Below are 27,114 nucleotides of genomic sequence, written 5' to 3'. Positions count from 1 at the left end.
CTCAGGGCTGGATGGATTTTGAGCTTATATTGTCTGGCGGATCAGTTGTTTTCTTATTCAGACTTACATGTTCTGACTGATGAAAGAACCTAAAATTAATTTCAACTTTATCTGCAGAGCTGTTGACATCAAAACAACAGACTTTAACTGACATTAAAGCTTTAGCACAACAGCACAACAGACAGTGTAAGGAAATACCGCTGTAATGGTTAATGAAGAGACATGCTCCTGTCTACTGCATAACAGTCAGACACACCAGACATCTGCCCAGCATCTCAACCTCCACTTTGCTGCATGAAAGGCAATCCAAATAGCCTCTAACTGCATCTGTCTGCCGTGTGGTTCTGAGCAGGTACTTTACAACGGGTTTATCACTCATGCACAGTAATAGGAAGAAGATCAGTGGAGCAGAGGGGTGCAGCAGAGTTGGTGATAATTCCCCGGTGGTTGCTATCAGCATCCCCTTTCACAGTACGTGCAGTCGTTAAGTGGATTCCTAATATAAAAATACAGTATGCAATAGTGGAATTGAAAGTCATCGCATTAAAAAAAAAAGCACGTGTTTGCTAAGATGTTAAAAACGGCTCTGATTCACACCTGGTGCTTTAAAGATAACTTACAGCATCCTTTGTAAGAGGGTGGATGAGACGTGTCCTGGTAAATTGTGCATGTTTCTGTAGATTTTCTTCTTCTTTCATGCACGCCTAAAAAATTGCAGACCACAAAATGGTTTTGTTTGGGGCTCAATTCCATCGATGGTGTACTGTAGATAAAGTACCACCCAAATGATGGAGAGGCCCAGTGCATCTGCGCAGTTTGCACATACGCATATATAGACCTATAAAATTTAACATTTCAACAATACTGATTAATGTCACGCTCTAAGTGGGTTGCATTTTCCAATTGCAATCTACACAAGCTATTGTGTTAAACCATACTAAACATTATCCTGGATAATTTATAGCAAAATATAGTAAATCACCGTTTTTCTAATTAGGCCCATGGTGCATACATCTAAATATGTCAACCTGGGAAAATGCTAGAAGAAAAGGTTGAAAGATTAATGGGGGAAGCTGTATTTATTATTTACTGGTAAATTAACCCAAGGATTAATCAACTGCTCATAAAAAGAAACAACCGACTGATCCAAAAAAAAAAATAACTGAGAAGCACTAATTTTGTTTCAGGTTATAGGAAACGTCTCTTAATTCCTTTAAAAACTTTTGTTTTCCCAGAAAATGTTGAAATGTTGCGTCACTTAATGATTATTCATATAAAAGTCTGGACTTTGCTATGAATAAACATGAGCACGCGCAGACAGTACTTGACGTTTTTATGGGTCAGGTCTCACTGTTGTGCAAATACATTAGAAGAGTGGGCTTCAATTGTTCAGCCTTGTCTATTGTTAGTAGCCATGGCGACACAAAGACTTCCTTTGTGCTACTTTTTCATTTGGATTGTTTATATATTAAGTAACTCCTTCCTTCCCAACGCAGCACGGGTGCACCTTATCTAAAATCCATTTTCCTTTACTTGTCTTATTTTCTAATCTCCACAAGAACAAGCTGAAAGAAGACTCAAACACTCTACACGTGTTTTGGTTATTTTTTGCAGCACTTACATTTATGTGCTCTTTACAGTGATAATCCATAATCCATCATAATCCATGCTTTGGGTCTCAGACCTTTCCTAAATCACTTGAGCCATTGTTTAGATTTTTATTTATTTCTTTTTTCATTCAGTGCTGCTCCTTTATTATGAGTCTAGAAAAAGAAAAAAATAAACTATGTTAAGCCCCAATCGAAAAGGAAATAACTTCAAAGTCTTATCTGCTTTCTGCTGTCTAGTTTCTGCTGCCATGGCTTAGGTCTGCGTGAATGTTGTGTTAAGACAGATTTATCTCCAGATGTAGGTTACAGGGACACGCTGCCTTCTCCACACCCACTGTACACCCTCAGCTGGGCCTCAGTCACCCTCGCAAAATGAGCGATCGACAACACATTTAGTGATCAGCCAGCGTTCCCTTTAAGGGGCAAGCTCATGCATACACACAACCCAAACATAAAACAACACCTTTACAGCTAATTCCAACAGAAGAAACCCTTAAATTCAACTCAGATCTCCGGCGATGTTATTAAATGCATCAGATAAACCAAAAAGGGAAATGCGTAAAGACAGATAATAGATCAATTTTCAATACATAATGTAATGTAATGAAGAAATCTCAGTGGCATTTCATTTAATTACGACTCACAAGGTCCTGATTTGATCTACTTTCACAAAACACTGTTAACTCTAGCTGGTACAACTGGCACAAGGCTCTGCATGATGTTAGGCCTGATCGGTGTATCAGGTGTGCCACCTTTAACGCACTTTTCGTGACTCAATTAAACCAAAATGAACACTGCACTGGAGACAAACATTATCCATGGATCCCCTGTTTAGAGAATGGAATCCAACAGGAGGAGCTGCAAAAGACATTTCAGAGATTGTGAGACACAAAAGAAAGCAAGAAAAGGTTCTGCAACACAAATCCATTGGTTATTTTCCTAGACTGTCGTCATTTGTGATTAGTGTCACAATTATCCGTGAGGCTGTCTGCTACACACTGTCCAATACTTCACGTCTGTCCAGCGTCTAAGTGAAACACGTCAACAATGAAGCCTTGGAAGACTCTGACCCACAAACAATCCAAAAGAAGTATGCCATGGATATATACTCAAACAAAAAAAGACACAACCTAATCTTTAAACCATGTAAACATCTCCATAGCATGCATTTAGACCTCTCGACCTCTCTTCCACCCCGCTGTTGGAATCCCTGTCTTCATGTTTTCGGAATCTATTTCTATGTTTGGAGCTATAGTTTGACTTTAATGATGGGTTATGAGTCACACTTTATAGTTCCTCTCGAGACAGTGCGACTGTAGGTTGAGTATAAACATCTGAGTGAGTGCATGTAAGTAATTATGACTGGAAATCTGGAGGCTAAGTTTAGAGAGTCAGACTGCCGCTGCGCTCGCCTGTACACGGGGAGCAGACTTAACTCAGACTGACAGGACGCGCACACTTTGGATACACACAGCTAATCCACACGGGACAGCTGTCGCCATGTCTTGATTGATCTGATAAACACACACACATGCGCTGACACAGACGACACACAAACACTGTGGCCGAGGGCTGCTTCCAGCCACACAGTCTATCAAACAGTTGGATTATGTCCGTAATGAAAGCTGATTTTGAAATTGCATCATCTTAAAATCAGCTGCCCCCCCCCCGCCCATCCCTCTTAAAATCTCGTAATCCCCCGCTGAACCAATCCTTCCTCCCCGAGATGGGACCACACCCCGTCGGTCTGGACACGGGACCAGACAAAATATTCGTGTTTTGGACGCGGAGCGAACTTGAACCTCAACTGACGAAAATCAGACGTCAAGGGAGGAGAAGCATGTTTGCTTTGGCTTTTAGTGCGTATTAGATGTCTCTCTCGTTTGTGCACAAGGTGCCCTTTGGCTTTGTGCTGTGACTGCGCAGTTGACTCCAATATTAAGACACCCACGGAAATATTAGATGCCGCGAGACAGTCGCCAAATGTTCTGTGCTCCTCTCGTCACCTTCCAACATGTGGTCAATTGTTTTTTCCCCGTGCATGCCGGCAAACAGAGAGGCAAAACAACATGGAATTCCAAAAACGGAAGAAAAAAAAAAACTGACCGCCTTCCTAATATTGTGTCGGCCTCCCTTGTGCCTCCAAAACTGTTCTGACTAACCAGAGAATGCACGTTGCTCCTTGTGGGGGTGTCCTGTGGTGTCTGACAATAAAATGTTATTAGTGGGGGCCTATGGGTCTTATTAGTTTGGGTCCTATGGGTTGAGGGGAGGGGTCTCAGTGGATCGGGCTTGTTCTAGTTTTGGTTGAATCTGGAGGCCAGGTCAACACCTTGTGCTGCTTTTCATGGAATATCATTGCTATGTGTTTGGGGGCAGGTCTAGTCTAGGTGGGTGGTACCACACACAAGATGGTCAATCTTATTCACTTCTCCTGTTAGTGGTCGTAAAGTTTTGCCTGTGCACCTCGCAGATCTCTGCTCTACAGCAGAGGAAGAGTTCGGCATGGGCCGCCAGCCAGGCAGGTTCAATGACTGGAAGCCATTTGCACAAGAGAACGTTGTGGAAATATGTTCTGAAGTCCAGGCTCACACAAAGAGTCTCCCCAGTCGCACAAAACGCACGTATGAGGGTGAAGGTGGCAGGAAGCCCCAGATTACAGGAATTGGTCAAGCAGTAGCATGACATTCTGTGTTCATACATGCTGAAGCATTTAAGCTCCTCACAGATTAACGGTTGTTAGTCGAGAGATACCAGGCATATGTTGAGTTCATTTAGAGAAAAAAAAAAAAACTGCCTCCACTGAACCATCAGAACACACAGACGGCAATTTTACTTTGACATTGTAGAAGGCCCCGCCCTGTTTTGTTGTTTTTTTTTGTTATGAAATTTGAGAGTTTCACTCATGCGATCAAGAAGAGTCGTTTTAAACATTCTGCCTCAGGAATCAAGTCGATCTCAGAAAAGAAAATGAAATAATGGAAATAATGATGATATATGTTAATTAGAAATTTTCAAATATACAAACAGTGTCCTTGTCAACTAATTTCTTAAACCACCATTACAATTTAGTTTATACCTCGCCCTGATGTGAGCGCTGTCTGTGTGTGTGTCTGTGTGCGCGATTGGTGACGACATGTTTTCAGAGTTTATGGCTGGGCAATAACTGGAATAATAGCCGCACATCTCTAATAGACCGTGACAGACTATACTGATTACATTACCCCACAACACAAAAAGGCACTCACACACACGCAGAAAGACGCGTGTGTGTGGTCCACAAGGGCGCTCACGATGTACTACACACACACACCACACAAAAGGGCAAAAATGGTATTATGAGTGCGGAGGCCAGCGGGCTCAGGCAGACAGAGCCGCGGTCAGTCACCGCACGGAGACGGACCCGCGTGAACCCGAGCACATCCAGACGTCGGTAAGCATCGATGGAAGTCGTCTCCCGGTCCCCTGTCGGCCTCTGACTCGCTGCGACACGTCCACCGAAGCACCCAACTCATTTTATCATTAATTCAGGAACCACACCGGCGAGGTCAACAGGTACCGAACAGCCGAAGACATTATTTGTCTGTGGGAGAGTGCGATGGTGGACATTTTAATATTTTCTGTTCTTTTATTGGAAAAATGTATTAACCTGTCACACGGATGAAGATCTCCAATAATTAAATAAAAAAATCATTAGATATAGCCTGATATGGACAGACGCTTGACACTGCATCTGTCCTGGGCTGCTCCCAAGGATACGAATCAGGAATAGGGATTTAATACCGAATCACATACCGTATCACATACTGATCACATATCACATATCCTAACAAACACCTTCCTGTGTATGTCTTCCATTCTTGTTCCAGTGCATCACACAGATACATGATCAGTTTGGGATCCAGTGAACGTGGAGACCAGGACAACACCTTGTGCGGTTTTTTATGGGTTTTTTTTGAGTTCTTCCTAAACTATTTTTGTGTGTCAGGCTGCTTCCTGCTTTGTCATTGCCATTGGGTGATGATGCCTGGTCTGGTCTGAGTGGGTGATACTTGTCTAAGTAACATCCGCACCAATGCCAGGTTCAAAAGTTTCCCAACGGAACATTGTACCGTCACAAGATGGTCAATGGTATTCACCTCTCCTGCCAGCGGCATTAACGTAGTGAATGATCGGTGCATAATGATACGACAGGCAGGACAAGGGAAACGATGACTAATGAGGAAAACGAGAAAGTGTTTTATCTGTAATATCGGAATCTGGCATAGATCTTTATTTAGCAACTAACAAAAAGCCTCTTTTGACAGTGATAACTGCTGCTTGGCATCACCTGAAATTTCCACTGTCGAGACGTGATGTAGCAGAACTGTAAACAACAGAGGGCCGTGATGGGGAGTGTTGGCAGAGTCGGCGAAGCGGCGTGTTCTCAGTGCCAGTGTGTTTTACACGGAGGAGTGGGCTTTAAACGGAAAATGATTTTTTTTTTTTCCTCTCAAAGGGATATGAAATGGAGCAGTTATCAGCCATACAGACGTGATGTAACCTTTTACACCGGACTAAGCAACAAGTGAAGCCGAGGCTGGATGGAGATGTTGCTGCTTCTGCAGGTATTTGACTTGAAATCAAAGCCACAGAAGTCTTTTATCCTCTGGAGACCACCGGTGTCAGAAATTGCACACGTCTTGTGGGATAATCAGTCAGGTACCACACCAGTCAGTTCGGAGTTCTGCTATAATTCCATCACCATCACTTTAAGCGGTGCATGTAAATCTTTGGTGCAAATAGAGAGCATCAAATGGATGAGGAACGTTCTCCGCTTTCACGAGCTCTGACGTACCCGCACAGCCCGAGCTCTACCACTCATAAATACACACAGCTGCGCTCTCACAGTCGCACACGCGCACGCGCGCGCGCACACACACACACACACATTCATTAGTCAGATGTGAGGTCAGGCGTGCAGCCATCATTCATTTAACAGAAAATGGCTGCAAGACAGGCACACAGACAGAGAGGAAGATGGAAGGAGGCAGGGAAAGAAAAATGGGAGGACGGGATTTAGCTGAACTCGGTGAACACCCGTGACGGTGCACATGCACGCGTGCCCCGATCAGCCACAACATTAGAACCACTGCCGGGAGAAGTAAATGACATTGACCATATGGTGATGATGAAGCGCTCTGTTGGGAAACTTCTGGACCTGGCATTTGTGTGGCTGTTACTTAGATATGTAGCACCCACCTAGACCAGACCAGACCAGTTCAGACCAGACCAGACCAGACCAGACCAGTCCAGGCCAGGCACCCCCACCCCCATAACAATGACATTCTCCTTTCTCTGATGAGTCACAACTGTTTTGGCCGCAAAAGGGGAACCAGCGAAATATGAGGAAAGGAAAGTGGTCATAATGTTAAGCCGGATCGCTGTATGCTATATGCGTGGTTATTTTTGTGGGGGCGTTTACTGAAAAGAATGCATTCCACATTTCCTCCTGAAATTAACCATAATCATCCCAAATGAATGCCTTACCCCGACCCTTATCATGGACTTACCATTGACCCCAAAAGCAAGCCTCTCAAAAAGCCCTTTAAAGAAGAGCGAGGACAAGACAACATGTCCAGTGGTCTGAGCCGCAAACTTCTCATAGATAGTCGTACATACACACACTCACGCACAGAGTTCACACAGGACATTCCAGCTATATATCTGTAGAGTTGAGAGTGGAACTGCCTGGGTTTTGTCAGTTTAACTTACAAAGGTTATTATAAGAACCAGACCCGGTATCTCTTCCTCCTCCTCCTCCTCAACACACATTCACACACGCAGTGTATAAACATAAACCATGTTTCAGGGAAAGTGGGCCCCCTTCTGTCTTCGCTGTCTGCTTTGCTTAGTGGTCCAGAAGTGTCTCTAGCAGATGTCTGAGCCTTGTAGTCATGATGAGCACAGGCAGGCAGAGTGAAAACAATAATCTGCTTTTACCAACATCAGCAAAGAAAAGACATCTTCAGAGAGTGTTTAAAGGAAATCTGCTAATGCACGCATTTAACAAGCAGCGTATGACACATATGTGGAAAAAAAAAGTTAAAGAGCCTCCACGGCTTCAGGCATGTCATCTCCACTGTGGCTGGATGATTTATCGTTGGCAAAACCGCAAATTCCATTGTACTTAAATCATGACCAACAATAATAAACATTAAAGCTGCATTCACTGTATTTGTTCTTGATTTAAAATTATATAAATCACCCACAAGAAACATTTTGGTTTTTCTACCAGCTAATTAACTGGGTGACCAATTAAAACAACAATGACACAGAAGGTTTGTGGTCACTCCGTCTAGTTTAACTCTAAGTTGGAAGAAGGAAAGTGAGTTCACTGAGTTGACTTAAACTTGATGCTGGTTGATGTGAAATGGTTTGAATTAGCTCGTCTAACCAGAATGAACGAATGTAAAGCAACAGGGCTGATCTGCTGTCCAAACAACGCTTATGCCAACCGTACATAAGCGAGCCATGGTTTTTTGTTTTTTTTTCTTTTTCTGTGTACTTGCTGTCTTTTTGGTAAATTCCCATCTTAAACGTCGGTTACATCACGCTCGCACGCAAACATGTGAGGCTGTCGCTTTGCACCCTGACGGCAGGTCAGTTTTATTGATAGTGATGATGATGGGAGAGTACAGATTGGTTTTAGCCAATGAGAACATGAATGAAACCCTGATTGGCCGTGACAGAAGCTGCCCTCCTCCCTCCTCGCTGACCGCCGTTAGAGAAATAAACGGCCACTGCTCCTGATTGTTGCTGACAGAAGCTTCCCACCTTCTTGTCAGCAGCCCCCTTTACCGCGTTTACTGCATTTTAACTGACTCTTCGAGTGGATCCTCAACTGACCGTTGTTATTCTCGAACACAATGGTGAGAATTGCAACAAAAGATGCAGCGTGAAAGGCAGAGCTGCTACACCTATAAAAACCTTCTAACCATTAGAAAGTGGCACTTAGGTTCAAAATCTTCAATAGGCGTTAACCCTTTAAAACTGAATTAGGACGTTTGGACGAGTGCACTTTGGGTTACCGTATTCTCATCAAGGCCTGCGGAAAAATTCCAATGGTTTCAGAAACCTGAGACGTTGCACTTTACAGTCATTACAGTGATTTCACTTGCACCGCTTTCGGAAGATTATTCCGCTTTTATACCATGAAAGAAATCGTAATTAACTGCCAGACATTGAAAGGAATTTCTAGGTATTCTGGAAAAAAGGGCTAAAGCACTTACTCACAAGACATTTTCTGAACCTTTTATAGACGAAATAAGCAAAAAAAAAAAAAAAAGTCTGGGCGTACAATTTGAGGCTCATGGTGTTAAAGGGTTAAATTGAGAACGGTCACTGCAAAGGCCATAGTATAAGATTCACATAATTTTTATACTCATCAAACCCTTCAGTGACACTTCAAGCCCAATAGTTATTTGTCATCCTGGAAGAAATCAATGCGTCCAGGATGGAAATGTTTCATCGTTGCATAAAAGTGATCACTCAGAACGTCTCAGTATTGATTCGCAGTGGCTCTTCCCACTTACGGGATAAGTAATTCCAAACCTTTACCGCATGGTGACAGAGCCACGGTATCCCCTCCATGTGCAGGTCAAGCATTCAGGCCTGTACCACTCTCTGGGTATACCCCCACACATGTACTCACCCACAGGATATATCGGATGACTCATCAGATCATATCATTAGCCTCAGCCATATTTGAACATTTTGGGAAAATAAGAAAAGACACTACTTTAAGCAAACACATTGGCATTTTTATTGATATTCTAACAGTAAGTCAAAAAATGACTCAGGCAATTATGCTATTATGCTAACGATTGCTTACACTTTTGTCCACATTTCTGTCGACTTGTGTCAGTTTGTTTTTTTTTCACGACTGAGCTTTGAAATGTGCTTGCATCTTTGTATTGAGAGGTTTATGTACTGCAACTCTACCACAATATCAGTATATGTGTAATTGTGCTTGTCAGTCACCTGTTTTTTTTGTTTTTTTGTTTTTTTTTTGGTTCATATCCATCTAATGTGCAAGCATCAGTCATCAAATGTGTGACCCCAGTCTCAGACCCCTCCCGATGCCCTTCCCATTTATCTGTACAAATGTCACTTTATTCACTGTTACTATTAAAACGCAAAAAAGTTTTTCTGCATTCGATTGTTTCAGTCATTTTCCAGAAAAGTCCACATCAGTTTCAGTATGACTCAAGAGAGAGTGGACATGAGCCTTCTGAGGAACGTCCTGTGGTGTCTGGCAACAGTAAAGAGAGGAACTTTGGGTCCTATGGGTTGAGGGGGGGGGGCTACTTGATGAGTGTGGGATCTAGTGAATTTGGAGGCCAGGTTGACACTTTGTGTTGCTTTTCATGTTTTTTAAGTCGTTCCTGAACCGTCTCTTTCTGTGTTTGCCTGTGATACTGGGTTTATGACACTGGAATTACGGCACCAGTGTGATAACGGATATATTATTTCATGTTTTAGCCAAAAGCAGGTCGTCCCATTTGCTTGTTTTATCTGTGAAACAACCAAACTTCGATGCAGTTTAGTAAATATCAATACAAATTCTATTCCAATTCAGTTATGTTGTCATACAAAGCTTCATTAAAAGCTCCAGTACTGATGTAGTGAACGACATGACAAACTGACATCTGCCCAGACCATGGAAGAATAAAATTAATAACCACTCATAACTTGGAGTGGCATGAATCGCATCAGTCCTACAAAATTTACACATCTCACACCACATCATACAAAGACGTCGACAAATGTGAGCCAAGAACATCCAACGAGCAAGGATCAGGAAATCGAGTGCGTGCGTGCGGGATGACAAGTGGGACGGCTTCAGATAGGAAGAGGAAAGAGAGAGCTCTCACTCTGCATCCCTGCCACCCTTCCCGAAATCCGGCTGAGAGGGGGAGACAGTGATTTATGAGGCGAGAATAAAGTAGGGCAATCCCCTGCATGACAAGAGAAAAGAACGAAACTGGAAAAGAAAGGGGAAGAAATGGTGAAAAAAGAGAGGGATTCAGAGGGAGGATGTGGCGAGATGAATGTGGTCAGTGTCTGCCGGCTCGTGGGATGGGGGTTTCCACAGCTGTGCGTGGCGGCGCTGACCAGCAGCCGGCTGTACGGGGCTGTATCGCTGACTAACACTCGCTGCCTTAATAGGAAGGATGGATGGGAAAATGGGAAGGTCAGAGCAGTCAGCCCTGCTGCACTCCACAGGAAGTACAGGGCAGCCACTGACCTCAGGCTGACTCACGCACACACACAGTCAAGCACACACACACACACACACACACACACAGTAAGAGAGAGAGAGATACTGTACACACACATGCAAGCACAGCAAACGCAGTGCAGATATACACATGCGTGCAAACACGTACGCATCCTGTACGCGAAAGAAGAAACTGCCCACACTGCGGAGATAAATGCTTCACACACACACACGCACACACACACATACACACATACATATACATGTTCGCCTACTTAGACACACATACCCGAGATGACAAACAGGAAGGAGATCCACACAAACACCTCCATCATGCCTATAAAAGCAAATTAAACCACTATATTTATTTGTTCGCGAACGTACACACACACACACACACACACACACACACACACACACCATGGTACTGTCCACTGAGTCAAACACTGCCCTGGCAACAGCTGTATCAACTTTCCACTCCATTACTTGTTTTTGTTTCATTTCCACAGAAATCTCGCTCAGAAAATACTTTAGTTTCCTGTAAATGTCGAATAATTCCACTTTATTTTTGGAGACATGACCAATTCTTCGTTGCGGCAAAAGAGGTTGGTTTCAATTCGGAGCTGCACCTTTTGACGAAGGTCCATTTACTTGGTGAAATACAGGCTAAACCGCGCCCCGGTACCAAGAAAAGAGCTGAGCTTCAACTGCTTGGTCTTATTTGCAACCATGCAAATAAATAAAGGCTAACTAGTAATGCAAATTTCCATGTTGATTCCAGAAGACAATGGTTGGGCCTCTATCCAGGTTTTTTTGTTTTTTTGTTACAGGGTGCAGCATATTGCCTAATAAACAGACCTGTTTCCAGTCCAACTATTAATTATATTTATTAAATATACGTCGTTTCATTTTGGCTGAACTAAGAAGCCTGACGGCAGCATTCAAATGAGCACAACCTTCAGCTGAACTTCCTGCTGCCTGCTGTCAGTCTGACCAAGTGTGCTGCTGATGTCGACCTCAAACCTCCTTTTTCTTCACAGCCATTACCCCAGACGCCCAGTCTTACTGCCTCTTTATAATTATGCTCCTCGCCTCGGTCCTCTCATTTATCATTCACTCTTCCTCTGCTCCAATTAAATAATTAACAGTTCCCTGAGCCATCAGACCCAAAATACACCCTATGCTCACCCCCCCCCCCCCCCAAGTTACAGTCCCATCTGTTTTGGAGACACAAGGAAAACTCAATATTTGGCAGGTGGTCATAATATTAGGCCTGGTCGGTGTGCGTATCCATCTTCCTGAGTGTTAATAATGACAGAACTTCGGCCACTTGCAGAAAACCATTAAAAATCAAGCAAAACATGCACATGTCATCAATAGCTGCACTGAGATGCATCTCGGTTACCACACACACACACACACACACACACAAACACACACCACAATTATCGCCACAGAATCACACAAAGAAACACACTCTGTCCTTGTTTCTACGGCCAGTCTGTCAGCTTCGGTCAGTGTCGCCTTGTTACATTTCACAGGGCCCACACATGTTCACTGAAGCACAAAAACATGTGATCACAAACACACATTCCAGCTCTCTCTCTCTATCTCGCACGCACACGCACACACACAACATCTCAGGGCTGTTATTTGGATGCGGTCACAAAAGCCCATTTCACTGCTCCGTAGCGATCAGCTCTGACGCCACCCGTGTCCGCATGCACGCAGGAATCATCCACCCACCGCACACGCAGCTAATTGTTTTACTACGATTTAGGGACCCGCACCCAAACCTCCCTCCCTGCCGTTATTTCTCCGTGGGATTTGTGTTTGCATGATTACATTAATCTGAAGCAGGCCCAGCAAATGTTCTTGTTATCCGGTAAAAACGAATGAGGCAACAAGTATTTCCACAATAGCCCGAAACCACAGCTGATACTGTCGGGGTGAAAGTAAGCAACTCAAGCGAAAACTGCGAATGCCTGCTACTCACGGCTAATGAGAATTCCCATTTTAGAAATTCGGGTGTTATTTCACACACCCGCACCCCATTAATTGATATTAATCAGGAGGTTTATTCATTCTGTCAGAACAAAAACCATTCAAACACAACAGATAGTGATTTCATCCCAGCTGAGAGAACTCCATTTATCTGTGTCTTTTCCCCAGGGCAGTGGACACTTCTATCCAACCACAGGCTTCTTCTATCAGCTGGAAGAGCTTCTTCTCGGCCGTAGATGTCCCAATGACTTTTTTTTTTTTTTACAGCCCAGGAATTCAAATTGCCAACCTCCCACTACGAAGGCCTCAACACAACTCTCACCAGAGCATAATAAATCTGAAGCATCTCTGAATGCTTCGGCTGTTGTCACGACAAACCGCCACATGTCCAACGCAATGTCCTCACGCGCTAGTTTACAGTCTGAATGCTTCCTATATGGAAGCAGAAGCAGCAGCCGCGCAAGCAACTTGCAGTATTGTCCTTTATATAACGCGTACAAAGATGAATGTGTCAGTGGTTGGAGGAGTCCCCCCACCCATATGCCGGTCTGTCACCATTCCCACAAATATCCGGTGGTCATCGATCGGCTTGCCGCTGATGCCCCGAGGTCAGGTCAATACTGATCACTCCGACCTCTCCGACACCCACAGCGCAGAGGAGTATCACAGTGATTTATCTGACTTCATCAGGTAAACAGCACCAGGCCTTGTAACCCATGTTAGCATTTAGTTGTAGGGTTTTGAAAGACATTGAAGACGTTTTTTTAACCGTTTAAGAAACATCTGCCCGCAGATTTAAAAAAGAAAAAAAAGAAAAAAAAGCTTGCTGTATTTGAATTACCGTAACACACCAATGGATAAAATTCAAATTATGGCTGAACACTGGGAAGTTGCGCTTTCTGGGAAAAAAATCTGGCATTACGGTAATGATGACTTACCACTGCTGTTGGCTGCAGGTTGGGGGGGGGGACACATGACAGGGGAGACCCAGGAATTTGTTGGCGAAGAAGGTACTCCCAGACAAAAGCACAACTTTCCAGTGTTCAGCCACGCTAAACCGCTAAACCGTCGTGAGTTACGGGAATTCAAAAGCTGCAAGCTTCGATTTCTCAAGGTTTAATTGAAGAACAGAGACGGCGTATTTTGGTGATGGAAATTTCAAGCACACTGAAGTACGGATTTTTAAAAAGGAAGCAAAAGCATCCACTTCTGCTCTCACGAAAACGACCCTCGTGTTTTATCACAACACTGAAACTAGTAATCAGATCAGGCCGGACTGAAGCACACTCATCGCCAACAGAAGGGCTGCATCGGCTCAGAGTATCAGTCTAATCCACACTCGGTCTTCGCAAAGGTCAGTCCTCTTGAAGGTCCATTATGGTTCAAATATCAGCAGGACTCTTAAACAACCCCCACCCAACAGCAGGGGATTATTACTGGAGCTGTCCCCGCTCCAAGACTCTCTGTGTGTGTGTGGAGTTTGTGTGCACTAACCGTTGAAGACGGCCTGTCCCTTTGCCAGCTCTTGGTCTATTTCGATGATGTACTCCTCCTGTGTAAACCCCCTCGCGCATGGCAACGACCCTTGCTTGCCTGACGACGACGACCGCTGGGCCTCTCCGCCCAGCACAGCAACCTGCAGAGGGAAAGAAAAGAAAGATGAAAGGGGGTAAAATGAACCTCATCCAAAACGCCATTTGGTTATTCTATGTTTTTTTTTTTTTTTTTATTACTATCACTATTAAGCTGTGCTTTACGATGGAAAAGATATGAAGGGATAGAAACCAAGTAGGTAAATCCGAATATATATAAAAAAAGAGGGAACTAATTAGCACAGACCAATCATTTAATTTTCACACAGTTTATTAAGAAGATTTGTTGTCCTGTCCCACAACAGCGAGGAAAATGTTGCGCATCGAAGGGAAAATGAAATCAAGTCCAGCACCAGTCCAAACCAAGAGGCCATTATTAATGACCAGGAAGAGCAGCAGACAACTGGGTCAATTAATTTCGATGCTAATTAGCGTCTAGACGTTTGTGTCTGCTGTTGTGTGAGCGTCAGCCCGCCATGAACCTCCCTCCACCTCCTGTCCCACATACACACTGACACACACACACACACACACGCACACACACACACGCACACACACACACTGACGAGTATTCCCACTCCTCTTACTCCACAGAGCGGCATAAAAGCATCTGTTGTAGGTTGTTAGTATGTGACGGGGGAGTTCTTCCGTGATTAAAGTACCGAAGCCAAGAGGAATGCTGTGATTTGCTTCCACTTAACCCAAAAAAAAAAAAGAAAAAAAAACTCTAAACCCTCGTGTCCTCCTCGCTGCCCATCGCGGCGTGTTTCGGAAGGAGTGGGACAGAGGGATTTAGGACGGCTGGCTTTCATCTCCCCCCCCGACCGTTGGCCTAAGGATAGAGGAAGTAAACATAGCAAGACTGTGGCCTGATGATGCGTTTCTGCAGAACCCTACACTACGCTTCAGTGTTGACATTTAGCAGGCAAAAAGGAGAAGTGGGGGGAAAAAAATTGGGAAGAAGCCCAGAGGTCAAAAAAGTAAACTGCAGCGCACAAATGTATTTAGACAGGGAGCAGACGGAAGTTACTTCAACATTACAGCATAAAATATGAGGGAAACGTGACTTTGAGTGTTCACTGTTGCTAAGCCAGGGGGTTCCACTCACCAGCTAATTAATAACTATTCTTATATTTAAATAGTGGCCATTAAAACAGTTACTAGCTTGAGTCCTGATCATTTAAGAAATGAATGAAATGAAGGTTTTGAAATTTCCCCAGACCAACTAATCATAAATCAGGGGTCTTCAAAGTCTTCTAATATACATGATTATTATCATTCTGCATTCAATTCTAAGTTAATCAAATAATACACAGGTTCAAATATATTTTTTTTCAAACATGTGCAACAGTATGGTAACAGATGAAGAAAATAATTGGCAATAATTTAAAATCTAGCTAAATGTAGTAGGGACAGTGAATCCCCATAACATTTTGGCCTCAGCATTTGGCTGATGAGAGCAAGCTGCACTATTTGACTTCTCTCCTGCTAATATTGCAGCGTGCTTCTGGATTAAACCTATAGGGACTGAACAGGCTCTCGGCCAATTGCGGGAAACCTGACAGAGTCAGCGTGTGGTATGGGCGGGGCCTGCTGTGTACAGGTGGCTTGGATTGACAGGTCTTGGCTATGTGTGAAACGGTGCGCTGTTGAGACTCCGATTAAAGGCTCTGCATCGCTGAATGAGTGAAGTGCTGCCTGAAAGATAATGTCTTCTGCCTCCATTTTATCCCTTTAATAAAATATGTTCAATGTGTACTTAAAGAAATTTAAAAATCTTATATAAAACATATATAAAAATGTCCAATCAACCAAAGATGTCGCGACTCCCTCCCCTGCAGTACCTCTGCATACCCCCTAGGGGTCGTGGACCCCCTGCTGAAGACCTAATTTATAGATTTACATACAAACTTTAGTAATTGCCTGGATTTGATGTTTAGAACCAAATTCAAATGGCAATAATGCAATTCTCGACTTAAGCGACTACGGCTCAGATGTCACAGCATGTTCACGCGCCGTACGCTTTACAGAAAATTACAGCCACAGCGGGTATGTGACAAGGCGAGGATGTGGAAGAGACTGACTGAGGCTTCAGTGCTGCTGGATGACGCCGTCATTGTGAGAAACGAACATCAAGGGAAAATGAAAAAAAACCTTGAGGTGTGTTGCCGTAAACACTACACGCTGATTTGTGGGCTGTTATTCTGCACCGAAGTGAATCCTGGCTTCGGGGGAGCCTTTCTCAAAATAAAATGCTGAGACCCTGCTAAGTTCTGCTCGGAGCTGGGACCCCCACCGTGGTGCCTGACCTCTTTATCAGCGGCAGGACTCCCAGCAGTGCATGCTGTAGTAAGAAAAAAAAAACAAAAAAAACAAACAAACTGCAGTACGTGTGCACCACGATCTGTTGACTGGAGCATCAGGACGGGAACTCACGCAAGGTTCCCATGATTTCACAGTGAACGGAGATAATCAGAGAGCACGCCACGGAGAGGGAGAAATCAGGTCACGCCGACGGAACCCTGAACCGTTTATTCATTTTATGCAGATCAGTGATGATCAACTTAGAGGCTGGAAGAGTCCTCCGACATCTGTACTCAAGCACCGCTGACACACACAGAGTACTGCCGTCACTTAAGCTGTGTGTCACTCTATTACTTCCTGTATAAAATGATGGAAAACATAACCGCATATTCTAATTTTAGATTTATAATTTCCTGTCGATTGACTAATCTGTGGGAAGTAAGAGTTTTTCCGAATGCCACAGAAGGAGGAAGCTTCACTTGCTGCAAACTTTGCCGGTTCTCCTTAACAAACAGCTGGAAATACACCTGGATTCCCACCTTACTAATAAGAATTAATTCCTTACCTCACCGGCAGCAATTAAACAGTCACTTCGCTTCAGCTGTTATTTCCCCGAAACCATTTATTTTTTAATTAAATTAACATTAAAGTGAACGTCTTTGTGCGTTAAATCCCTGCTCTTAACATTTCCACGTATGAATAACACGTTCTTTTACCAAAGAATAGCAAAAAAAAAATAAAAAATAGCATTTCAAATGAATCCAGTATAAATAGGCTGTTTTGGAGGAAGTCTATAAGTGTAACGGTATGATGCATTTTCCATTTAGAGGCATCAGGCTGCACAGATGTTAGTGAGTCATGCGCTGACACCACCACCCAATACACCGTCTGCAAGAGCCTGGTCTCTAAACTGTACGTCCACACCCAAGTCAGAGGAGGCTAATTTGGCAAACAATTATTTTATCTAGCTTACGGAATTAACATCATACGTGGTGCAGGAAAGAAGAACACCTGAAAAAAACAGGTCAAAAACAGGCATCCCAAGCTTTGACTGAAGCAACAGAAATTTGTACCGGTGTCATCATAAAGAACCGGATTGACAAATATTTAGCCCCACACTCCTGAAAAAAAAATAGGTCAAAAGACAGAGGAACGTTATCAGAAGGAAGGCTAGCTGATTTGACAATGTGTGAGACAGCAGATAAAATCAGAGCTAAACCAACTTCCTGCGAGGAGTTCTTTCAACTGTTGTATCTCGAGGCTGCGGGGAGGAAACGGGGGTCATTACCTCCGCAAACGTATTCAATGTTCCGCCTAAACAGCTTCACCGACAAGGTCTTTAAACCGTCCCATTGTCACGTGTCAGCTGAATCACTAAGCATATCATCACACCATCCTCCACCACCACCTTCCACCCGCAGCAGTCACGTACATGATCAAAGCTCAGATGAGACGGTACAAATTGCAGCTGGGATGCAACAAAAGCACACCGATCAATTCTTTCAGGGGGGGGGTTTAAGGTAAGCCCTTCGAAACACGCTGACCCTGCTGTTTCCAGGGCAAGGCATCCAGTGATGGGTTTATTTTAGGACCTGACCTTTGACCCTCTGGCACGGCACTGTCCGCTCTATTGATCCACGCGCGTCCAGGGGGGCCGTCACCTTTTCGCCTTCATTAAATCGAGATCAATCGGGCCTCTGAGGCGCACACATGATAATTTGTTTGTAGATATGATCTTGAAAAAGTGCCACTGACCACTTCTCAAAGCCCAGGCGCTTTTCTTCTTTAGCCCGACCAACCATCCGAGCTCCTTTTATTACATTAAATATGTTAATAAATAAATAAGCAGCCTTTCAGTGTCAGTAATTTGCCATAAAACATGCAGTGATTTAAGAATGCATGATCCTTTATATGTGAATGTTCTCACAGCCTTGACTGAGGCCCCATGAGTGCCCTGTTTACACTTCTTGCTTAATGTCAAACCAGGCAACATTTGACATGTCATGAACGGCGTCTCAGTATCTCAGTCACAAAATGTCCCACGCACAGGCTGATAGTGATGATATAACAATAAAACATGAGAAAGAGCTCGTGGATGGAGGAGTAGGCTGTGCGCACTGAATTAAGTAGGCTGCCACTGAACCTGCCAGGGGCCAAAACCTAGGATCAGACAAGGCTCTGAAACCTTTACTCTAGAATAAAAGCCCGAGTGTGGTAGGGACAAATAAAACTAAGCCGTGTTTTTTTTTATTATTATCATCCTTATTTCTAAATAATAACCATAAACATTAGTGATACAGTCTGAATGGACGATTCCGCAACCCCAACAAAAAGTCAAGCGTGTTATTTTAGCCGAAAGCAACACGGCTGGTGGAACAAGGAGCCGCAGAATCAGGCGACGCACGGGCTCCCCGTCACCGACTACGGGTTGGGTATTTGTGTTCAGGACCCTCCTGGCAGATCTCCTCCGCTCGAGCCGTCCGACCGCGAGCATCCGAGCTGAAACCCGCAAGAAAAGCATCGCGCACGGAGAGCATTTCTCTTGTTTGCCGGACGAATTCGGGCTAGCAGCGTGTGCATCGGGACCGGAGCAGGTCTGGGATCGGCGGCATCGCGCTGCCACTCGGCTACAGCTACGCCGCGATACAAGACCGCTCGTATCGATGTGTTTTAGTGAGAGGAGCGCGGGGGAGAAAAAAATGCGTAAAATAACCAGTCTGGAGCGGACACCGAGTCGTGTGAGATTGCATTGTCCTCCCTTCTTTCTCAGCAGGTCGCTCGTCTCCTCCGCCTAACGGGCATCAATCTGTTCTGCTGCAGGAGCATCCTACCGCAGCTCACTCGCAGGAAGAAAAAAAAAAGGAGAAATATTTACCTGCGCGGTTGCCACGAGCATCCAGACTCCAAGAAAATGCATTTTGCTGCGTTATATTTGCTCCTTCGCGGGCCAAGCAGAACGTCAGGTTTTTAAATTCCCGGTAAAGCCCGGCGGCATGAGGTAGCCCTCCTCTTTCCACCAGCCTTCCTCCGGTCTGTCTGCTCTGCCCGGCTCAGAGGCACTCCTGCCCGCCCGGGACTGGCTCAACGCCAGCCCCTCAACGCATGCGCCTCGGCGTCGCCCTCTAACGGACACCGGGGGAACTTAGTTTTAAGGATCATGAGTTTGCTGACCCCTGCCATCAAACGAATTTGCTTTTAGGTTTTCCCAAAGCAAAGTGTTTCGACATTATCACAACAAACTGAGACCCCATCACCACCACCACTACCAAAGTGGAAGGATAACTCATTTGCAGGCACATTGCTGTTCTTTGGAGAACTGTAGATTATTGATGTAACGTACATCGATCAGCCGCAACATTAAAGCCAAATGCATGAGTATTGTTTAGTACTCCCTTGTGCCTCCAACAGTTCTTATTCATCTGGGAATAAAAACAGGTGCTGCTCTGAGGGTCTGGGCCAGCGTTGTTCTAGCACACCCTGCAGATGCTTAATCTTTAGGGACGATACCTGCAAAGTTTGTAACTATTTTTATGAGGGGTTTTTGTCCCTCAGCAGTTTCCTGTGCAAGCTGAAACTTCTTCTTCCATAAGGTTGCTGCGTGGCATGGTTGTTGCCATGGTGTTAGTGCATCCTATACACCTACTTTACATGCCAGTATCAAAGGTTTCACATGAGAACAGTGCTTTGTAATTAGATGATCTACAGTACGTTATTCACTTCACCTGTCAGGGGTTTTAATGTTGTGACCGATCAGTGTATAGAGGCTTATGTAGCTACATACCCTCATCTATCTCGCAGTCACTTTAATGTTTTCCACAAGGAGCAACGTCGTAGTTTAAGATAATTTGATTCTTGATTTGTCTGATTCAAATAAACCCCCTGTGCTCTACACATTTCTGAGTGACCTAGTGTCCATGTGTTGCAATAATTTATCACTTCATAATTTATCACTTCAGAGGTGTAAATTTGGAGCTAATTTGCCGCACTTTCATCAAAAAGGCATTTGTAATTTAACATTACAGGAAACTAAAATATGTACATACTTGAGATGTGCGCATTAGCCATGCTTTAGAATATAGATACTGCAGGGCTGATACATTTGATCTCGGAAGTCATTTTTGCACCTTGGGGGAAAGGAATGTGTTGTTGATGGAAAGCGGTGAACCCTGGAAAAAGTGTCGAAGTGATGCCATTTCTTTCTCACGTTGAACATTCACAGCGCAGGGGAAATAGATTACTCGCTCATGAGTGCGACCTTGCCCTTGATCTGCCAGTGAGCATCTCTGCTTCATTCATGAAGTACAAGTGTATTCATCTGACCCATTTGACAGCGACACAACGGGAGGAAAGTGAGGACCTCGGAATTAAATTGTTGCAGTCGGACAGAAAATTAAGCGATGAGTATCCGGCACAAAGGGCTGAATGGGTGGGCCTTGTGTATCACTGGCACATGGTCTCTTGAGCCAGACATGGTGCTGCTTGACAGATACTCCAGTATAGAGCTGAGGACCAGAATGAAGTGGAAGGCTCAGGATGTAGTTAACCAGGCTGTTGAAAAATGTGCTGGTGAGGACATTACTGCCTCTACTGAGGCAGGGATGTGACAGCGAGGGGTGTGGACTCAGTAGGAGCAGAAAATAGACCAGAAGGTCTCATGGTCCTTGTTATGGAGAGCTGAGCTGCACATCAGATCCACTGCCCGGTTGCTCTACAACATCCACCCTGGCCCAACCAACCTCTTCTTATCTTCTTGGGAATGGCAGGGACAAATGCAGTGTGTGTGCGCACTGACTGTACCAAGCTCCATAGGACATATTCTGAGCTGTAACCCTAAAGCCCCGAGGCCTGGAAGAGGTGCTGAGAAGAAGCGTCTTCTGCTGTGGGAGATGATGAAGCAGTCAGTGGCATGTCAACATCAATGTATCATGAAGGCAAGGCCTTTAGCATGCAGTGGTTTTCCATGTTTTTAATCATGGTAATGCACATCAGCTGATGCGGACGCTGTTTTACATTCATTTACTCTGCGTACACCACTTTTATATGCTGAAGTTAGGTTATCAAAGATGGTAAAGCACGGCGTTCTTTAGAGTGATGACACAAATGTGAACTATCACAGAGTGTCATAAAGGAAGGTAAAATTAATTAAAAGGAAACTTAATGTATTATAGAGTATAGAGTCTTTTTTTTATAGGACTATTTTTGTTATGCTAAAAGCATAATGGATTGCACCAAAATGCATTTGGGTTAAATTGGCACATGCTCTCTTTTTAGGTCAGGCTGTTATGTTCCTTCCAGTTTCAGAGCTTCTATAATTATTGCCAACTGTGGTGTCAATGCAGTGTAAGGTATCGATAGACTGTGATTACAGTCATACATCTTTCGCTGGTGTGAGCAGCTGACTGTGTCAAGGTTAACAAATAACCCGACTCCTCGTTCCCATTAACAGCTGCTGAGTCAGACTGAACTTGGAACTTTGAACTGGAAAAAACATAAAGTACTTCCTCTCCCGAGCGGGAGCTTCTTGATGATGGAATCAGTGTTCGTCTATCGCTTCAGGTCCTGGGTGACCACAGGGGCCAGAAACCTTAAGCACCTGTATCTGTCTGCGTGCAGACCAACAGATGGTTCTCTGAGGTGCAGCCTGTGGTGTAAAAGATCAGGAAGATCACAGTCACTACTGAAAGTTTTTACTCAAAGTAACATGATTTCATTCGCAGGCTGGAAAGTAAAACACGAAAGCTCCAAGGACCAGCAGTGCAGCCACTTTTTGTATTTGATAAAGATAAATATTGATTTTAGGGTTTAATGGTAAACATTAGAATAACAAAAATATTTATAGATCTATAATCTTATGCATCTTGTGTGAGAGGTTTCATTATTTCATGCAGTATATCCTATGACTGGGGGAACACCCGTTGGCAGACTGGACTCTTTAATTTGCACAGTAATAACCCTAAGTCATCATCCAATAAGAGCACAGATGGTACTCCACTATTATTCAAAGCCACCTCTGATACATGATTAAACATGTTAAGGGCACTTCCCTGACCAAATGTTAATCACTTAGGGAAATCAAATTCTGAGTTGCACTTTAATCCACTTAATGAGTTGGCACCAGTTTAGAAGCATCTACATAGCAGAGAGCAGCTGTTTTCTTTACTATTGTCCACAGATCTGTGCAGAGCACAGGAGTTATTTGTAAAGGTTAATGCACAGGTAAAATCTATCATCCCGATGACTGACAGTGTGTGACCTTTACGACTGCTTTGATACTTCAGTGCCAGCGGGGACACAAAGAGAAAAGTGGATTTCTCACTACGACAATGCATTTAGCACTAAATGATGAACATCTATGAGTGCGTGTCCTACTCTCAACCTTTCACTTGCTTAGATCATTTGTGACAGCGCAGTAAGGATGGGAAGACTATGTGGTTTGAATGACAGGCAGTTTAAGCTGTTCGGTGTACAGCGCAGACCCAACACTGACCAAAACGCCCCGAAATGCAACTGCGCGTCACTACACAGTTTGCAATCAAGACCGAGATCTGCAAAACACAATGGGAACATCTGAATGAAGAGGCAGCTAGATTATGCTAATTGGAAGAAGCAGTGACGAATTTTCAAAATAAATGAAAAATGCGATATAAATCTTAAGCCAGTGCACTTTTATATATTAAATGAGCTTTATTCTGGATGTGTTTCACATGGAGAATGAGTTGTTGTTGTTGTTGATGCACTGAATCAGATGACTGGGAAAAGTCGTTTTATTTTTCATGAATATGGAAGTGGATGCCTTTATACCCAAATGAGTAAATGGACTAATAAGTGTCAAACTATCTATTTGGTTTATAAAGCAAAACATAATTCCCCTATGCAATGGGTTTATTTGTGCAGCCTAATGATTAGGGTAGTTCTTTTAAACCTGCAGCGGTGTAAGAATCAGTATATACCCTGATCAGGCAGAACAATATGACCACCTTCCTAATATTGTGCAAACTCTATTAACCATTTACTTTCACTAATCAACTCACTGATGTAGTTGTTGAACAACTTTTACAAAGATACTACTGTATGATATGAAAGCCTTTCAAGACTCAAGAATCATATATTGTCAAGTAAGTAAGCCAGCATGGCGGTGGGTGGGGGAGCTGTGTGGCTGTGTCAGGAGGGAGGGGTGAGTGTGTGTATATGCAGGTTTGCTGATGACTGTGACATATGCACGCAGAAACTACTGCGCTGCTTTGATGATGATGCTTGTGTACAAATCAAAGCAGAAATAACTGTGAAGCCTGAAACAAAAACGGTTTTAGTTTCTCCACTTACTGAAACCGTATAAGGGTTTTATATAAATCACCTGTTTAAGGACATGGCTGCTTCGAATGACAGGCGGATGCCATCCCAGGCTGCTAGACTTGTTCACGAAGTGGTTGATGTCACGGAGGCTGCGCCCATCTTCATCCACAGTCCATGACTCCACAGTGACTATAGCAGCTAATACATAATGGCCTAATAAAATTGTAGCCTTGGCAGCTAATTTCTTGTGATTCATCTTTCCTTAAAGACTCATTTATTAAATGTCCTTTTTTTTATCTGCACCTCCAATAAAAACACTGTAGGCAACTGGACTGTAGACAAGCCAAAAATGTTTTTTTTGTATTTTTTTTTTTACTTTATTTTCCATTTCACATCTTTTAATCTGATTTGTAGAAGTTGTTATGTCATGACAAACATTTTTAATATAGGTTACTATCATGTGTGAAGCACTTTCTGGAAACTTTGCCTTATCCTCCCAGACTAACTGATTGACTAACAGAGAGAGCACTAAGGAGCATGGCCTTCGAGAAGCTGGAGCATTTATTTACTTACAAACCGTAATTCAGCTGTTCATCCACTGCTATGGCTTTAATGCATGTTTAATAGACGGCTTCTGCATCAATGTGACGCTGTAGCTGCAGCATCAACACAGCAGAGCATACCCAGACCGTACGCTTAGTACCTCTCAAGAAATGTAACTATGCGTTAATGATGTTCTATAGCACCGATTTCCTTTCCAATCTAATACTGAGTAAAATTCAGACTGGTACTGACGATACCGATCCGATACCGATACTTTGTGTAAATACACCCTAATGTGTGTGGTAAACCCAAGACAACGTAGTGTATTTCAAATCATACCTTCATCAAGAATACAAGGCATCAGAGTCATTTTTTTATTTATTTTAAACTCAGAAGTATATTGAGGTAGCAGCCTCACTTACTATATAGCCGAGCTAATACAGTAAAAAAAACAAAAAAAAACAGTGAACACATACAAAATATGTGAAAATGCTGTTTCAGACACTGAACTTAGTTAGAAGCAACTAGTACTGAACTATTATAAAATGAAAACTTGCATAACTGTACACACTGTGTGAACAAATGGATGGGTCAAACAGCAGGAACATAATTTCCCCTCTGGGATCAATACAGTATAAATTATTATTATTATTATTTATTTATTATTTAATTCTGACACTCTGCTCTCCTCTTCTGTCCTCCTCATCATAAATGCCTCATATTGTTTTTTGTTTGTTTTTTTTTTCAGCATTTTAGCCTTTATTTGAAAGTGGCAGTGGAGACAGACAGGAAATGGGGAGGCAGGGATGGGGGAGAGACACAAAGGAAAGGGCGCCGATGCAGCGAGGACTGTAGCCTCAACACAGGGTTCTCTATTTGCTGAGCTAAACACCGTCCCAAACGTTTCAAATTTTGAGTCATCATTGTTGAGGCAATGGAAAGTGAGTCAGGAGGTAGAAACAAGACCCGGCGTCGATTGGCAACAAGTACAGTTGGCTCGCACCGGCATCTGCTACATGCATAGGTATAGGTTACAGCATCTGTGTCCCACGGCATGATCTTATCTGAGCTCAACCACACCAACAGTGAGATCCACAAAGACCAGCCCAGTAGGAAAAGAAAATGTCTTGACTAGACTGAATATAATTTGGTCTGATCTGATTTGGTCTGACATTTGTAGATGCGTACTGTTCAAACCTCAAGCCTTTCTAAGGCATAAACAATGATATGCAAAACATGTATTTTATAAACTGTAAAATGATGTTACTACATAATAATTTACCCTGTAATGTAACACCACATAATAGTTTTACATTCAGGGATTATTTGTTTGACTCAATGAATGAGGTGCCATGTTCATAAATTCCCCTAGAGTGGGTTGGAGGTGACTGGGTTGTGGCGGCCTCTGAGGGCAACATTAAGGGAGATGTCAGAAGGAAACTAAAACACAGGAACACAAAGATATAATTCCACCGTATGAGCAGACGTATGGGCCACAAATATGCCTCAGATAGCATTTTTTGTCTGAAACAGTGGTGTTATGCAAATGACTGAGTAAGTGATTTAGGCAAAACCCACATCCAAGAAACAAAGGAATGGCCTTGAGGGATAATCTGTACACTGGTCTGAAAGAAAGCTCATGTTTGGTTTAAGAAGAGCCTGAGGAAAGAGAGAATCACTCTGATGTGGGACTATTTGTCATCAGGCATGGAAATTTCCCGCAAACTGCTGTTATATTCTAAGTAAGCGCTGAAGCCTGCGATTCCCCAAGGCTGAATTTCTCTGCCTGCAGGGGAAAAAAAAACACTTAAGCACTGAAACGCAAGAACCCATAGGGGAATGGTGAAAATAAATCAACGACAAGAAAAATTCAAAGAGAGGATAAACAAAAAAGAGCTGCTGTTGGACAACATCCAGCTTAAAGCTGTTGCATATTCAACTGGAAATTGCATTGAAGGTGAAGTTGCATGATTGAAAAAAAAATGGAAATTAATTTGGATGACATCATACTTTTAAAATGTATTAAAGGCTAGAAACATTTTCTCACAAAGTACATTATTTAAATATTAAGTGATTGCATTTCTTTCATATTAAACGTAATGGCTGAATTGCAAATGTTTTAATTAATCAAACATTATCAACCTCTGTGAACTTGTTTCTGTTTCTGCTGCGCCTAAAATTAAATGTATGTGGTATACTGAATCTGATAATCTGGAGTCCATTTCTTTTTTATTAATATGCAAGTGGCTTCACACCCAAATGGGTCATCTGTACAGCATTTCTACACCCTACGCCTAATTTTTCGACTCCTGCTCAAACAATAACATGCCCAAAATAAATTAAGCGTATCTTCACTCAGCTGTATTTTTTTTTTTCTTTGGTTCTTTTGGTCATCACTCAGAAACAGCCAAGTTAATAATATACACCAATTAGGCATAACATTACGACCACCATCCTCGTCTATCATGTGCCCCCAAAACCGTTGTGACTCATCAGAGAATGGACA

General features: G+C 43.3%; 1 protein-coding gene across 1 annotated transcript in view; it reads right to left on the bottom strand.

Annotated features, from left to right (window-relative positions):
- Positions 1 to 19,843, bottom strand: part of LOC125009277 (cadherin-2-like) — a 67,593-nt gene extending 47,750 nt beyond the window's left edge. The window contains exons 1-2 of the mRNA XM_047587069.1: positions 19,648 to 19,843; positions 14,371 to 14,512 (exon numbers count right to left, since the gene is read on the bottom strand). Of these exons, the coding sequence (XP_047443025.1) occupies positions 14,371 to 14,512; positions 19,648 to 19,689 (184 nt within the window). The 5' untranslated portion in view covers positions 19,690 to 19,843. The remainder of the gene's footprint in view (positions 1 to 14,370; positions 14,513 to 19,647) is intronic.
- Between the last annotated feature and the right edge of the window lie 7,271 nt (positions 19,844 to 27,114).

This window comes from Mugil cephalus, chromosome 6, assembly GCF_022458985.1.
Source record: "Mugil cephalus isolate CIBA_MC_2020 chromosome 6, CIBA_Mcephalus_1.1, whole genome shotgun sequence".
Classification (NCBI taxonomy): Eukaryota; Metazoa; Chordata; class Actinopteri; order Mugiliformes; family Mugilidae; genus Mugil; species Mugil cephalus.
Note: the sequence above shows the minus strand (reverse complement) of the source record. Positions and strands in the feature narration are given on the sequence as shown.